The 16,695-nt window shown below is 45.9% G+C and overlaps 1 protein-coding gene across 2 annotated transcripts in view; it reads left to right on the top strand.

Annotated features, from left to right (window-relative positions):
- LOC139228589 (rho GTPase-activating protein 45-like) overlaps positions 1 to 16,695 on the top strand; it is a 247,193-nt gene that overhangs the window by 193,711 nt on the left and 36,787 nt on the right. For both annotated transcript variants that reach the window (XM_070859736.1, XM_070859737.1), the window contains 3 exons: positions 2,198 to 2,377; positions 6,751 to 6,888; positions 10,730 to 10,920. In XM_070859736.1, the coding sequence (XP_070715837.1) occupies positions 2,198 to 2,377; positions 6,751 to 6,888; positions 10,730 to 10,920 (509 nt within the window). The remainder of the gene's footprint in view (positions 1 to 2,197; positions 2,378 to 6,750; positions 6,889 to 10,729; positions 10,921 to 16,695) is intronic.

Raw genomic sequence — 16,695 nt, 5'->3', positions numbered from 1 at the left:
TTGTGCTACAGACAGAGGAAGTGCACAGGAAGTACTCCGACTGCTGGCAGATGAGTCTGCACTCACTATGACCCACGCTAACAGTATCTACGCTTCACAATGCGAGCTGCCATTTTACCGTCTGGCTCGTTACCGAACTCCCAACCTATTCCCCTCAACGCTCAGTTCTGAAATTTGGGGAAAATGGTGTCGCATTGTAAACTGGATAAAGATTGCAAAGTAAAAGAGAGAAACACTTGTATTTATCACGGCAACCAGACATCCCAATGCGCTTTACAGCCAATGAAGCAATTTTTGAAGTGCAATCAGTGTTGTAATGCAGGAAATGCGGCAGTCGATTTGCGCACGGCAAGCTCCCACAAACAGCAATGTGATAATGACCAGATAATCTATTTTTTTAGATGTTGATTGAGGGATAAATATTGGCCAGGACACCGGAGTTAATTCCCTTGCTCATCTTTGAAATAGTGCCATAGGATCTTTTAAATCCACCAAAGAGAGCAGACGGAGCCTTGGTTTAACGTTTCATCCGAAAGACACCATAATACCCCCAAACGTTCCTCCATTTCCAGTTAGGCAGTTCCAATTTTCTTTCCTATCCTCCCCCCTGAAGGAATTAACTCCCTTGCAGCAAAATGTTTTCACCAGCACCCGTTGCCCTCCATTACCTGGCCCAAGTGGCCATTGCAACATGCGAGTCTCCATGAGGAGTGCCAGCAGGCTGTTTGACTTTGGGGTACACCTTACCCAAATGCACTGTGCACATGTCGACAGAGGTAGCATCACAGTGTCAACTATGGCTCAGTGGGTAGCACTCTCGCCTCCGAGTCAAAAGGTTGTGGGTTCAAGTCCCACTCCAGGGTCTTGAGCACAAAAAAAGCTAGGCTAACACTCCAGTGCAGTGCTGAGGGAGTGCTGGACTATCGGAGGTGCCGTGTTTCGGATGTGACATTAAACTGAGGCTCTGCTCTCAAAAGTGAACGTAGAAGAGCCCATGGAACAATTTTGAAGAAGAGCAGGGGAATTATCCCCAGTGTCCTGGCCAATATTTATCCATCAATCAACATCTAAAAAAACAGATTATCTGGTCATTATCACATTGCTGTTTGTGGGAGCTTGCTGTGTGCGTTTCCCACATTACAACGGTGACTACACTCCAAAAAAGTACTTCATTGGCTGTAAAGTGCTTTGAGACATCCAGTGGTCATGAAAAGTGTTATATAAATCCAAGTCTTTCTTTTCGTTCATTGAACAGTGACCAGGAGCAGAAAGCCTGGACAATTTTCCCTTCCCGATCCCTGGATGGCTGCGACCATGAGATCAGCACAGACCAGGAATTTAACCTGGGATATTCCTGGTCTGAATGAGTCAAAAGGTGGAGAACTACCTGTGCGTCAATGGGGGAGCCAAGAGAGAGGAACCATTTGAGTTATTGAGCATAGAGTGCGGGAGCCACAGTTGGGACTGGGGGGAGGTAACGGGGGTTATGAACGAATGGTGTAAAACTTCATAAATAATCAGGAGTGAATTTTCAACAGAGGTGTTGGGTTTGCTGGATTCCATGAGTTTAAAATAAATGAGAGAAACCTCAACAGTTTCTGATGATCACATTGTGATTACTGCTCACATCAAAGGAAGTGTAAGAATTTCCACTGTATCAGTACACAGCTACATGATAACCTCTTGGAGTTCAATTTTACAGGGAAAGTCCTTTGATAGGATTTATTTCAACCGGCATGGCCTTATTTTTGCTAATTTGTGTTGCTGTTTGTACCAAGGTCAGCCTCCTTCTTGTAAAGAAACACAAACTCGTGTTAGAATACCATCATGTAACACGAAAACGTTGTATTTCTGTGCCTCTTGTGTGAAAGCAACTGTCAGAAAAACAAAATCATATGTCTCAAAGATCCACACTATATGAGTCAGTCCAATGGATTTTGCTCAGTTAAGGTGCTTACGTCAATGTGAGGCCACTTTGTCTTTTCACTTTGTGTTATCTCACTGAGTAATGATAAATGCAAATAGAACAACTTCTCAATATATTTGGATTCAAATTTTGCTACACAGTGTTAACAACAAATGCCTTAACACTCTTGGTAAACTAGCAGAGTTTCATCTGACCCATCCTGACCTGGCCCAACACAATATCTGGCCCCCGTCCAGTAAATCAGTCTGACATTCTGTTATCATCTTGCAGCAAGACGCTGAGGCGAACCTTAAAAAGTCAAAGCAGGCATACATGCAACGTTCCGAGGAACACGAGAAGGCCAAGTACCTGGCGGTGAAAGCAGAAGAGGACCAGCAGAGCACGAGCAGCAGCAACACCAGCAAAACTCTGGACAAGAAGAGGAGAACGGAGGAGGATGCTCGCAATAAGGTAAGGCGAGCTGGGCGAATGCCGAGCGTTCGTGTGTGCTTGCTCCCATGTGTAAACTTTTTATAATCTGTTAAAACTGATCTTCTCCATTCATCTAATTTTTTTTAATAGCTTTTTTTTGTACCCCTTCACACACCCTACTAATCTTTGAGATTCCCCTGTGCCACACACTATTCTACAGCATCTCTCCGGCTGGTGGATAACCTACTTACAGAGTTTTACTTGCATTTATATAGCGCCTTCCAGGTCCACAAAATGTTCCAAAGCACTTCACAGCTGACGAGTTACTTTCGAAGTATAGTCACTGGTGCTTTATAGGCAAATGTGGTAGCCAATTTGTGCACAGCAAGCTCCCACAGACAGCTGATCGGTTTTGCTGGTGTTGGTTGAAGGGGGAATACTGCCCAAGTCACCAGGTGAACTCTCTTCTCTTTAATTAGCATGTGAACGTACTAGTACAGGAACTCTACATTATAGAAAAGTGATCCCGAAGACTTGTTATGCATGAGGTTTGCGCCTCAGATTATCTTACAAGTGCCACTTTATTTTTGCAACATTTAAATTAGAGTGTGGCTTCCTGCACTTCCTAATGTGCAAAATAATATTTGGGGAGATGGAAGTCTCTGCTGTCAGTCAGTGTCATTGTGGTAATGGCAGCTGCACATACCATACCCTAAGCAACTTAACCTGGGACCAGGTTTGTGCAACAATCTGTTTGCTCAATTGGTCGGTTGAGATCTCAATCTCAAATCAGAGTCAAAGCCAAATTTCTCCAATTGCTTAATGTGAATTTTAAAGCAGCGTTCTTTAGGTTCCGGGTCAACTTGTACAGGCTATGTCGATAGGGGCATTTCTGGCTCTCTGGTTGAGTGAGACTGGTTTGTGTGTCGCTGTGTAGTAAGACTACTGAAATGGAAGGGGGTTGAGTTTAATCTTCTTGAGAAAATGGCAAAAACAGTTTAAATCTGTTTCAAAGGATGTTTTGTAGCACAATATGGGATTTATTTGCCTGGCTTTGTTACTTTTAGCAAAAAAATAGAAATGGGGAACACTGCTTTGTACTAAAGATAGAGAACAGAGGAAAATATTCCTCCATGGCCATTCAGTTTTATTTGTCATTTAAAAAGATTTGACCTGACAAGTAACACGGCAGAGTAATCTTAATCAGAGAGTGGCCAACATGAAGTGCCAAGTACAGCAATCTGACAGGTACCAGGTGCATTGGATGTTGGCAGCTAAAACGTACAGATAAATAGCCTGAGATCATTCCGATCAGAAACGAGATTAAAACCCTTATCTCAAGGAACAGAAAACAGACAACTGTAAACAGACCAATGTGATGTATGCCATGCATGCACTTGTCTTGAAGTCAAGATAATCTTGTGCTACTGAGAACTGGCTGTACTGTTCCATCAAAGGGATGACCACCTCAGACACACTGTGGCATATTACACTGTCCCGAACAGAAATTCAAAACAAAGAATATGTCAATTCGCAAGTTTCTAATGGCATATCAACATTGCAGAAACGCTTCAATAGGAGATCGTGTCCCAGATGGTGAAGAAACCTCTGCACTTATATTATTATGTACAGCAGCCATATTGCATTCCTTTGTTCTCTAACATAGTAGAGGTGTTAGCCCATTTCAAATAAACATGTAAATACTTGCAGTACGTCATTGGCTGTAAAGCGCTTTTGGACGTCCGGTGGTCGTGAAAGGCGCTATATAAATGCAAGTCTTTCTTTCTAAAGCAGGAGGGACGAATGCAAGATGAACGCGTGAAGCATTCTTCCACTTCTGTCGCCAATTGTAATTTTAAGGTTTATAATACAGATGTTATGCAATTCTGTGTGCCTGTAAGATTATGAATGTTTCACGTTATCTTAAAAGTGTCCATATAGAAAGAAAGAAGGACTTACATTTATAGAGTGTCTTTCATGACCACCGGGCGTCTCAAAGCGCTTTACAGCCAATGCGTACTTTTGGAGTGTAGTCACTGTTGTAATGTAGGAAATATAGGTGTGAATGTACACCATAATGGCCTCACAAAATATATGTGAGTGTACGCTTAAATATACAATTCCTTAAGATATATGTATGAATGGACAACTATATATATATAGAATAACTGCATAAAATACACATGAATGCACTAATCTTGAGAAACCAATTTTTTTTTAAGTTCATTATTTTGCTCCAAGTAATGAAAAAGAGATAAAACTCACAAGTGTCACTATTTAAATTGAATACGTAGAGCAAAAGGAATTACAGTTGTGCTTTGCTTTTTTCCATAATCTTGTGTGTTTTTACAATTCATTGGCTCTGATGTACTTGGTGACAACGTGAGATCATGAAGGTTGCTATATAAGTGTCTATCTGTCTTTCTGTTCTTTCTGGACTATATAACGGGGCATGAAACTGAATAGTGAATGTTTTCGTTTGCAACTAGGTATTGTAAATTGTGTATCACTTTCTGCATGATTTTTCACTGACCAATGGCTCAGTAACATTACAAAGCTACCATATGAAGTTAGTATGAATCCAAGAATATTCTTATTTGAGACCTAAAACCTAATTGGGGAAATATTTTTTGTGTGAGTGTTTAAAATAAACAGCTTAATGACTGCCTTAAGGTGATGCCGCTGGGAATTTGGTGTAAGCCAGAAAAGGTCACCCATTTGAAAATTTCCCCATACATTTCATAAAACCCAATGACCTCATTGAAGATCATTATAAGATTCCATAGCTTGTGTTGAAAAGCTGCCAGTGGAGCAAGACACTGTTGGTGCTTGCTTAATATTGCCATACTGAAACATTTTTTCTTGCAACATTTGCCACTTCAAGGATCATTGCAGTAGCAACAGCCAACTCCTGTGTTCAGTTAAGGAAGACTCATTTTGACATCTAATGCTGGGGAAAGTTCCTTTTTGTCCTGTAATTTGAATGTCTATTCTTGGGAAATGAAATGTAATTCATACCATGATAACAATAGATTGAGCGTCAATCTACTCGATTCAGTACATTCTGGCACTCTTAGTAACACACTTGTGCACCTAATTATTCACAATACAATATCAATATGTTTATGGAATTGTGCGATACCCCGTTAAGCTCCGTTTTTTCACGTGAATCTACCGGTCTTCCACCATAACTCAAGTAGGAGATCAGCAGAACTGCCTGGCTGAAATTGGCCAATTACACCCTTTCCCTGGTGATTGCACTGGTCTCCCGTGGGAATTACACGGGAGATAACTAGAACCCCACAGAAGTTCAGGCCGGTGGTGTTTGTAGCACGTGGAGTATTTCTCCATCAGTACAGTATGTTTTTTTTCCCCATGCTATTTGTCGCTTTATGCATCTGTCTTAGCTTGCCCGGTGTCTCGCATGCTCTTTATATTTATTTCAGTTTATCTTCCCGTTCCTGCTGCTCTATTGCAGGGTCCCTTTAATGCATGGTCCTCTTAATTGGGCTTTTAATAAGTTAAACTATAGTTTCACTATTACTATTTTAAGTAAAACATTAAATCAAGCACCCCCTTTTGGCAAGGGCACTAGAACCCCAAATAGCCAAATAAAACTTTAACAGAAACTTAAATCAAATTAAGACATGGGGAGATTTTGTCTGCGTATACAATTAGCCCATGGACATAGTATGTGTTAACGCAAAGGAAATTCTAGTATGTTCCAGGACTCCGGTCCCTCTGGTGCCCACCTCTCGCAGAAGGCCGCGAGCATTCCGGTGGAATAGTTTCACTACTACTCCAGATACCCAGGAAGAATTTGGGTGAAAGCACAAACAGTGGGCTAGTGAACATACTAGAATTTCCATTGCGTTAACACATACTATGCCCATGGGCGAATTGTATACACAGATAAAATCTCCCCCCATGTCATAATCTATATTGTAAGGCTCGTCACACATGAACCCCTAACCATATTTCAGCACTTCTCATTTTCTTCAAAAGCAATTTGATTTTAACCTTTTCTTGACAAAATTGATTAAGAGATCAGTAAGTGGTTATCTAGCCGTGAATGAACAGAATCACATTTTATTGTAGCACGTTGGAAACAGGAGTAGACCATTCAGCCCCTCGAGCCTGTTCCACCATTCAATTAGATCATGGCTGATCTGTATCTTAACTCCATCTAGCCGCCTTGGTTCCATATCCCGAATAGCCTTGCCCAACAAAAACCTAGCAATCTCAGTTTTGAAAATTTCAATTGACCCCCAGCCTCAACAGCTTTTTGGGGGAAGAGAATTCCAGATTTCCACGACCCTTTGTGTGAAGAAGTGCTTCCTACCATTTCTGACACTTCTTAATCCCTTCAGCTCATGTTGAAATTAATATTTTATAATGCTTGCATCCTGCAGGCTGATGAAGCGGAGGCAACGTACAGAACATGCATTGCAGATGCCAAGACACAGAAACAGGAGCTGGAAGATGTGAAAGTGAATGTACTGCGACAGATTCAGGAAATCATCAGACAGAGCGACCAGACACTCAAATCAGTGTGTGCACCTTCATCCACTTTAGTTTTAATATTGTTATTTCTGTTCGGGCTGAAAGAGGAAGCAACAGAGACAGCAGACATTCACAGGAAGGATGAGGGTTGGTCACAGTTCACTATAGAGGTTGAAACATTCACTTTACAGTGCCACGGTGAAAGGTTTAATTCCAGGCAGTGGGCACATCACATGCATGCACCAGTTCAGCAGCTTCTGCAATTCTCATCTAGTCTGCTGGTTGTCACTTTATGTCTCTCAACCTCACAGTCAGCAGTACTCCTCGCGACTAAAGGAGAATGAATGAAGATGCATGCAAATATAAATTTAGCCCAGGTAAAACCAGGGTCAGACATGCATTTTCAGCAATGTCTTTGGGATATGAGAGACATCCACACAGTGGGAGGTGGATGGGGCGGTGGGCAGGGCATGCAAACCTTGGTGATTGAAGAGACATGTTTTATTATGTATGGAATGGAAACAAGAGTACAGCCCCAGGCCCCAATAACGGAGACCTGTGTCCTGACCGAGGTCTCCAGTTTTGATCGGCGCTGGAGACCTGAACCTGCATTCCAGCCTTCCAGCCTTGGGGGCCCTCTGGCTATTGCTGGAGAAAGCCACTGATCGTAGGGAGTTCCCAGCACCAGCTAAATGCCAGCTTCATGGGCTATCTCCCCTCGACATTATAAATTGAATATTATACAAAACAAAAGGGAGAAATATATAGGGGCCAATTTTCCTGATTCCCCCTCCCCCCCCCCGCCCCCACCCACCCCACTATGGTGGAACACTCATTCCCTGAACATAATGATCAGGGAAAAGAGGGTGAAGACTCATTGTGCTGGATCTTGGCTCTCGTTTAACTTGCTCCCGGTTTCCTGTGCGGAGCGGAGTGAGCCCAATGTACATGAAGTGGGAGCGGGCATTCGAGGCCTTCTGCCCTTTTTCACCAGTTCTTACCATGTCGGAGGTGCGTGGGATGGGGGAGGGGGGGGTGGGCAGATAGCCCATGAAGCTGGCATTTGGCTTGCGCTGGAAAGCCCCCATAAGATCAAAGGCTTTCTCCAGCAATAGCCAGAGTGCCCCAAGGCCGGAAGCCTGGAATGCAGCTCCAGATCTCCAGCAGCGATCAGACCATAGAATTGGAGGCATCCACCTGGACACAGGTCTCCATTCTCGAGGCCTGGGGCTGTGCTCTTGTTCCCAGCCCTTATTTCTGCTGTTGAGCCAGCCAAAGGGTGATCTGCTCAAAGTTGCACTCGGCCAAGCTAATGGCCTGGGACAGGAAATTTAGGTGCTCCTGAGTCCACTAATCCCACCCGGTGAGGAGGTCCAGAAAAATCAGCCCTTTTAAATAAAAAAAAAATTTTTATATTCATAATTGAGACCCAAAGGCGACATGTGGGAAACTTTTTTACGCAGCGAGTGGTTAAGATCTGGAATGCACTGCTTAAGAGGGTGGTGGAGGCAGACTGAATTGTGGATTTCAAAAGGGAATTGGATAAATACCTGAAGGAAAAAAATTGCGGGCTACGGGGAAAAGGAAGGGGAGTGGAACTAGCTGAAGTGCTCTTGCAGAGAGCCGGCAAGGGCTCGATGGGCCGAATGGTCTCCTTCTGTGCTGTAACCATTCTATGACTCGAATTGAAGTGTAGAATTCTACCACAAAGAATTAAAGGGCAACAAACTGTATGGATAGGTACTGAGTTATACTTGCTTCCAAAAATTGCTGGTAATATGGTCGAAATTTTCAGTTCATCCTATCATTACGGCCTGTGTACACTATTTAAAAGGAGCTTATGTTTTCCTTGGGGCAGGATTCCATCCCTACTCAGTATTTACTGAAACAAAGTGAACACTCTGGGACTGGCTCACGCCCCTCCGATACTCCATCCCAACCCAGGATGCTGAAGCCAATTGTACCATCGCTAAACCTGCCCCAGCTGAGATCAGTTATCTCAGCACCAGCTTAATATCAGATCTGGGATCTTCCTTGTTGCGCTTGGCTCAGACACTCATTGGATATCTCTCTCAGCCATTGAGGTAGCACAACAAAGATTAAGTGGTACAGAGATTGGATAAAAATAACTTGCTGCCGGTCATCTGCAGGTAAATATTCTGGGGGTGAAATTGGGCTCCTCTGCGCCTCCCATTAGTGCCCCCAGGGGGCGCCAACGGAGCGCAAATGAGTTTGCAACTGGGCGCAGCACTGTTAATAACTCCCTCCATATCGGGCGGGGGTTTAGTGGCGCCGCTGTGGCGTTGAGCCCCAGAGATCGTGACATCATCGGCGTGTGCATCGCCCCGTTAATGCTCAGACCCCGAAATTGGCTTTCCACCCTGCAGCAGTGCCAAGCGACAACACTTGACAGCTTCAATGGACGCGTACCAGATGGCGAAAATTAACGGCGAGGTGGCCAAGTGCAAAAAAAAAACGTACATTTTTGTTGCCGCTCAAGATGCGGTTTCTTTGCGGGGTTGTGACCGCGATCGATCAGCCCAGCACTCTGCCTGAGTGTGGGGTAATCGCACGGCATCCCACTCTCCAGTGGCCCAAGTAGGTGCCATTTTCTTTTGCAGATTCGGCAGCTTGGGCCCTTGTCTTTAAGTGAGGGAAGAGCCCCTCAGACGCGGCAGCGTTGTACGGCCCAGTGCGGTATGACTGCAGAGGCGTCCGCCCCGTTACCGCCCCAGGAAGGAAGTGGAACGCTCCACTTCCTTCTGGGGGCGCTAACCCAAATTTATCGAGAGGGGTGGGACTTCTGTGCCTGGTGCTAAGCCTGACACTTCCTGAGTGTTACTGCCCCTCCAAACGGAGCGATACCAAATTTCTCCCCCTATGGTACAATCTATATTAATGACTTAGGCGAGGGGACCGAGTGTAATGTATCCAAGTTTGCTGACGATACAGAGCGAGGTGGGAAAGTAAGCTGTGAGAGAGCTGCAGGAGGATATAGACAGATTAATTGAGTGGGCAAGAACGTGGCAGGTGGAATATAATGTGAAGAATTGTGAAGTTATCCACTTTGGTATAAAAAATTGAGAAGCAGAATATTTTTTAAATGGTGAGAGACTAGGAAATCTTGGAGGGACCTGGATGTCCTTGTACACAAATGTTAACATGCAGATACAGCAAGCAATTAGGAAAGCAAATGGTATGTTGGCCTTTACTTCAAAGGGATTGGAGTATAAGAGCAAAGAATTCTCACTACAACTATATAGGGCCCTGGAGAGACCACACTGGGAGTACTGCGCACAGTTTTGGTCTCCTTACCTAAGGAAGGATATATTTGCCTTAGAGGGAGTGCAATGACTGATTCCTGGGATGAGATGATTGTCCTATGAGGAGAGATTGAGTAGATTAGGCCTATATTCCCTAGAGTTTAGAAGAATGAGGGGTGATCTCATTAAAATATATAAAATTCTTCAGGGGCTTGACAGGGTAGATGCTGGGAGGATGTTTCCCCTGGACGGGGAGTCTAGAACTAGGGGTCACAGTCTCAGAATAAGAGGTCGGCCATTTAGTAGTATGATAAGTAGAAATTTCTTCACTCAGAGGGTTGTGAATCTTTGGAATTCTCTACCCCAGAGAGCTGTGAATGCTCAGTCATGGAGTATATTCAAGCCTGATATCGATAGATTTTTGGATACTAAGGGAATCAAGGGATTATGGGGGTAGTGTGGGAAGGTGGAGTTGAGGTAGAAGATCAGCCATGATCTTATTGAATGGCGGAGCAGGGTCGAAGGGCCGTATGGCCTACTCCTGCTCCAATTTCTTATGTTCTTACGTTTAGATAAACTCCAAACACCACTTACTTTATTCAAGTTTCTTTGTTGGAATTTTCAGGCCACCATCTCCTACTACCAGATGATGCACATGCAAACAGCACCACTCCCTGTGCACTTCCAGACACTGTGTGAGAGCAGCAAGCTGTACGACCCGGGCCAACAGTACGCATCCTACGTCAAAGACCTCCAGATGGAGGCTGAAACAGAATCACATTATGATTTTGAGTCATACTTATCTCAGATGACGTGGTATGTACCTGCATAATTACCTCTCACCTCATTACCTCGATCCTTTATTTCAGGTAGGGCCATTCATGTGAGAGAGAGTCATGGGAAATGACGAGATGGATGTGTTCTTTTTCTCGGATTCTCTAGATTTGGTTGTCGCTGGCAAGGCCGGCATTTATTGCCCATCCCTGAGGAGATGATAGTGGGCCTTCCATCCTGTAATTCAATATCAATGTGACGTCACTCTGCATCAATTAAAGGGTGACTTTTAGAGTCACAGTTCAACTTGAAGCCAGGATGGAGATGACCATTCCTGTGACCTTGTCTATCAGTTCCTGAAGAACTACCTTATCACAGAAGTGGGGGAGGAGCGGACAATCTCATCCCTTTTCAGTACTGTGGGTTTTAAGGAAAGAAAGGCAATACAGTGAGAAACACAATTAATACCCTGATGGTGTGGTATGTTACAGATATTGACAGCATGTGAATATGAATATTATATTCATTATAAAGTATAGATTCCTTTGTAGATTAGGAACATGTATTTAATGGGTATTTTCCCAAGACCCTCCTCAGCCTGAATGGTGAGTTGAGGCCCACTTTAAAGAAAAGTCCCGCATTTCTATAATGCTCTATCTTAGCTGAAGAATGTGTCAGTGTCTCACAAAATATTTTATTCTTTTGGGGTGTAGTTGTTATGTAGACAAACGTAGACCTCCATTTGACAAATTAATGGCAGTATTTCACTAAGTTTGCACACTCCATTTGATATCCAACTAAACCTCACCAGCTCCCACTGGTCCAAGATCAAAATTGCATTCAGCAACATGCTTTTGAAGTCTCTTTGCAGGGTTAACAAACTTGCCAAAGCTTTGTAATTGTAAAGCCATTCCTGTTAAGCTTTCCTGAAAGCTTATCAATCACAGGTGCCAGTAAGTCAGGTCCCACTTCTGTTTTATGTCTGTTTATTCAATGACATCCTATCGGCTGTTGAGCTAATCTGCTCTAACTACCTGCTCCAGGCTGGCACCATCTAACTACATGACACTAAACAGAGAGCCTGAGGTAATCCATGCTCCTGCTCGATGGGATCCTCGAGCATTCCAAAGGCCAGGGGAAAGATAAACACTTGGGTTAATAAGAAGGGTCTTGAACCTTGCAGAAATGCTTCTTCCATTCTCAAAATCTTTTACTTCAGGATAACGTAACAGCAGCTTGAAATGAAAAGTTATTCAGTGGGCCGCGTGCATTATCTTTTGCTGCCGTGTAACCTAAGAACATAAGAATGCTTCGGAACAGGATAAGAACCAACAATCCATCTCTTTGTCAGAGAGCAACCCTGCCTGCCCACTTTCTCACTGTTTCCATCAGTCCCTTCTTTCTCCACAAATGCATCCAACTGCCTCTTGAGCCCATTTATCCTGTCTGCTGTACAGAGCCAGTACTGCAGGTACATAACCGGTCTGACGGCATCTGAAAGGAGAAAAGATAGGTTGCGCTTTGGGTTTTTTCCTCATTTCAGATGCTGAAGGACCTGTGCATCTCGGGCATTTTCTGTTTGTGTTTCCGATTCCCAGCAGGTGCACTTTTTCCTTTTTACCTAAACTGTTTGTTTCAGCTGCCTTCTCTGGTAACTTGTTCTACAGGTCCAGTATTGTTTGGGTTGTTGTCATTGTTCCGTATGACTTGGATGCTTTCATGCTTTTCAGACCGGGAGACCGCTTTCGGACGTTTGGTCATCTTCTTGATGACATTAGCTGGCAAGTTCTCGGTGAACGAGCACACACAGGGAGACCAGGTGTAGGTTGTCATCAGCTCCCCCATCATTTGGGTGAAAAAGTTCCACACGGCTTCCCTGGTCACTCCATACTTCCTAATTATTAAGAAAGAAAGAACTTGCATTTGCATAGCGCCTTTCACAACCTCAGGGCGTCCCAAATCGCTTTACAGCCAATTGAAGTACAGGCAACTCTCGATTATCCGGGTCCCTCGGGGATTAGGCTATTCCAGGTAAACGATTTTTCTGTTAGGGCGAGTTAAAACTTTAATGAATCAATGCAATCAGCTACAAACAGTAACAAAAGATGGACATTCCCAGCATGCATGTACAGGTTCTGTGCCTGGTTTGCTGGTACGCTGGTGAAGTTAGCAGTCTTCTGATTAAAGTCTGTACCTGGAACCCAGTGCCGGCACTGCCCCCATTCCCAACGTCAGCGGCGGCCACGAGAGACAGCAGCTGCAGCAGCATGCACACACACACACGCACCAGCAAGGGCAGAGAAGGGTGATGTTTATGGTGAGTGAGAGAGTCCTCCACAGTGCAGAATCCTTTTGGCCCGGGCCGGTGCAGAGTCCTTTCGGACTGGGATAGAAGCGGCCGGTACGGGGTCCCTTCGGCCAGGGACAGAAGCGGCCGGTACAGGGTCCCTTCGCCCAGGGACAGAAGCGGCCGGTACAGGGTCCCTTCGGCCAGGGACAGAAGCAGCCGGTACAGGGTCCCTTCGGCCAGGGACAGAAGCGGCCGGTACAGGGTCCCTTCAGCCAGGGGCAGAAGCAGCCGGTACGGGGTCCCTTCGGCCAGGGACAGAAGCGGCCGGTACGGGGTCCCTTCGGCCAGGGACAGAAGCGGCCGGTACAGGGTCCCTTCGGCCAGGGGCAGAAGCGGCCGGTACAGGGTCCCTTCGGCCAGGGACAGAAGCGGCCGGTACAGGGTCCCTTCGGCCAGGGACAGAAGCGGCCGGTACGGGGTCCCTTCGGCCAGGGACAGAAGCGGCCGGTATGGGGTCAGCCAGGGACAGAAGCGGCCGGTACAGGGTCCCTTCGGCCAGGGGCAGAAGCGGCCGGTACAGGGTCCCTTCGGCCAGGGACAGAAGCGGCCGGTACGGGGTCCCTTCGGCCAGGGACAGAAGCGGCCGGTATGGGGTCAGCCAGGGACAGAAGCGGCCGGTACAGGGTCCCTTCGGCCAGGGACAGAAGCGGCCGGTATGGGGTCCCTTCGGCCAGGGACAGAAGCAGCCGGTACAGGGTCCCTTCGGCCAGGGACAGAAGCGGCCGGTACGTGGTCCCTTCGGCCAGGGACAGAAGCGGCCGGTACAGGGTCCCTTCGGCCAGGGACAGAAGCGGCCGGTACGTGGTCCCTTCGCCCAGGGACAGAAGCGGCCGGTACAGGGTCCCTTCGCCCAGGGACAGAAGCAGCCGGTACAGGGTCCCTTCGGCCAGGGACAGAAGCAGCCGGTACGTGGTCCCTTCGGCCAGGGACAGAAGCGGCCGGTACGTGGTCCCTTCGCCCAGGGACAGAAGCGGCCGGTACAGGGTCCCTTCGCCCAGGGACAGAAGCGGCCGGTACGTGGTCCCTTCGGCCAGGGGCAGAAGCAGCCGGTACGTGGTCCCTTCAGCCAGGGACAGAAGCGGCCGGTACGGGGTCCCTTCGGCCAGGGACAGAAGCAGCCGGTACAGGGTCCCTTCGCCCAGGGACAGAAGCGGCCGGTACGTGGTCCCTTCGGCCAGGGGCAGAAGCAGCCGGTACGTGGTCCCTTCAGCCAGGGGCAGAAGCAGCCGGTACGGGGTCCCTTCAGCCAGGGACAGAAGCGGCCGGTACGGGGTCCCTTCGGCCAGGGACAGAAGCGGCCGGTATGGGGTCAGCCAGGGAGAGAGAATGTGCGAGTGTGAGCGAGAGAGAGAGAATGAGCAAATACAAATGGGCACAGTGTTTGGAAGGTGATTTTTCCAAATGATTTGGGGCTGTCTTTTCACTTGTTAGCAACAGAATTTTAAATCCCGTTACAACGGTTTTCCGTTGGATCCGTGTACGGATAATTGAGAGTTGCCTGTACTTTTGCGTTGTAGTCACTGATGTGTAGGAAGCAATGCAACCAATTTGCACACAACAAGCTCCCACAAATAACAATGTGATGATGACCAGATAATCTGTTTTAGTGATGTTGGTTGAGGGAATAATATTGGCCAGGACACCGGGGATAATTCCCCTGCTCTTCTACGAAATAGCTCCATGGGGACTTCCACGTCCACCTGAGAGGCCAGACAGGAATTCGGTTTAACGTCTCATCCAAAAAACGGCACCTCCGACAGTGCAGCACTCCCTCAGTGTTCATCATTTCCTCGCTATTACACTGGGGTGTCCGCCTAGATTTTGTGCTTAAGTCTCTGGAGTGGGACTTAAACTCAAAATCTTCTGACTCAGAGGTGCGAGTGCTACCCACTGAGCCACAGCTGATGCACTCGTATGCTTATGCTTTAGGATTTATATCCTGCAATACAAAGATCCCATGGCACAATTTGAAGAATAGCTGGCCAATATTCATCCGTCAACCAACACCAACAAACAGATTCACTGAATATTTAACTTAATTGCTGTTTGCGGAATCTTGCTTGTACCCAGATTGGCTGCTTTGTTCATTTGCAACACAACAGTGACTACACTTCTAAAGTGGCTCATTGGTTGTGAAGTGCTTTGGAACATTCTGAGGGTATGAAAGGTGCTATAAATGCAAGTTCTTTCTTAAAAAAAATTGTAAACATTTTTTTACATATTATTTCATGAAGCTATTATACATACAGGCGTACATTCACATTTATTTTTTGAAGCCATTGTACAGAGAAGTATTATTCATATAGAAATTTTATCAGATGATTATATATGCAGGTGTATAATCATACACATTTTATGAGCGTGTATTTCCTCCAGACTGGGAGCTAAGATTTGTGAATGGCTGCATAGGCCAAGTTCACCAGCTGATCCACTTTCCTTTAACACGCATAGTGCCACTGTGCTTTCACAAGCATGGGTTGAACCCAGGACATCATTTGTATTGACCTATACATGTACGGTGGTTTGGAGGAGGTTAGACTACCCGATTATGTGCAACCAGTAAGTTAGCGATGTCTCCCCTCAATGGGGCACAGCTGCCCAGTAAAGCATTGTAACATTGTTTATTTCAGTGATACATGGGAGTGAGGTGAAAGATGAAACTGAGCTGCGGACCTACTGAGGCGTGAGTTCGGGGCCAGGGGCCCAGGAGCAGCACTGGCCAGCCCACACTGCGATATGTGCGCACACTAGGTCCGTGCAGCAGAGCAGGTCTCCAATATTCTTGGTTAATCCTTGCCACTGGACCAAGACCTAGCTCGGTCAAACCCGTGTGGTGGCTGGTGTGCAACGGTCACCACTCGTTAAAAAAATCCACGCCCTGGCATCTTCCACCCTTCAGGATGTAGTTCAGGACCTGGAATTTTAGGTCCTTCATTGGAACACCTGTGAACTTATCCTTTTTTGGCGTGGAAGCAAGTCATCCTCATTTCGAGGGACCGCCTATGATGAAAGCATCCTCAAAATCAGTTCAAATGTGACTCTGTTAATTGGACTTTCAAATATGTTGAAAATACCTTTTGTGGTACCAAATAGTTACTGTGAATTGAGTCAAATTTCACTCCCTAAATGCAGAGCCTAAGTGATACAAGCAAAATACTGCGGATGCTGGAAATCTGAAATAAAAACAGCAAATGCTGGAAACAGTCAGCAGCTGTGGAGAGAGAAACCGAGTTAACGTTTCAGGTCGATGTCCTTTCGTCAGAACTGGAAAAAGGTCGAGCTGTAACAAATTTAAAGCAAGTGCAGCGGCAGGGAAAAGGGGAAGGGAAGAAAGAACTAAAAGGGGAAGGTCTGTGATAGGATGGAAGGCAGGAGAGATTAAATGACAAAGGGATGATGGTACAAAGCAAAAATAGATGGTAATAGGACATGTAAAAAAAAACAAAAGTAGAGTCTAGAAGAGGTGT

This window comes from Pristiophorus japonicus, chromosome 18 (assembly GCF_044704955.1).
Source record: "Pristiophorus japonicus isolate sPriJap1 chromosome 18, sPriJap1.hap1, whole genome shotgun sequence".
In the NCBI taxonomy this organism is placed as follows: domain Eukaryota; kingdom Metazoa; phylum Chordata; class Chondrichthyes; family Pristiophoridae; genus Pristiophorus; species Pristiophorus japonicus.
This window is presented reverse-complemented; position numbering and strand designations above follow the sequence as displayed.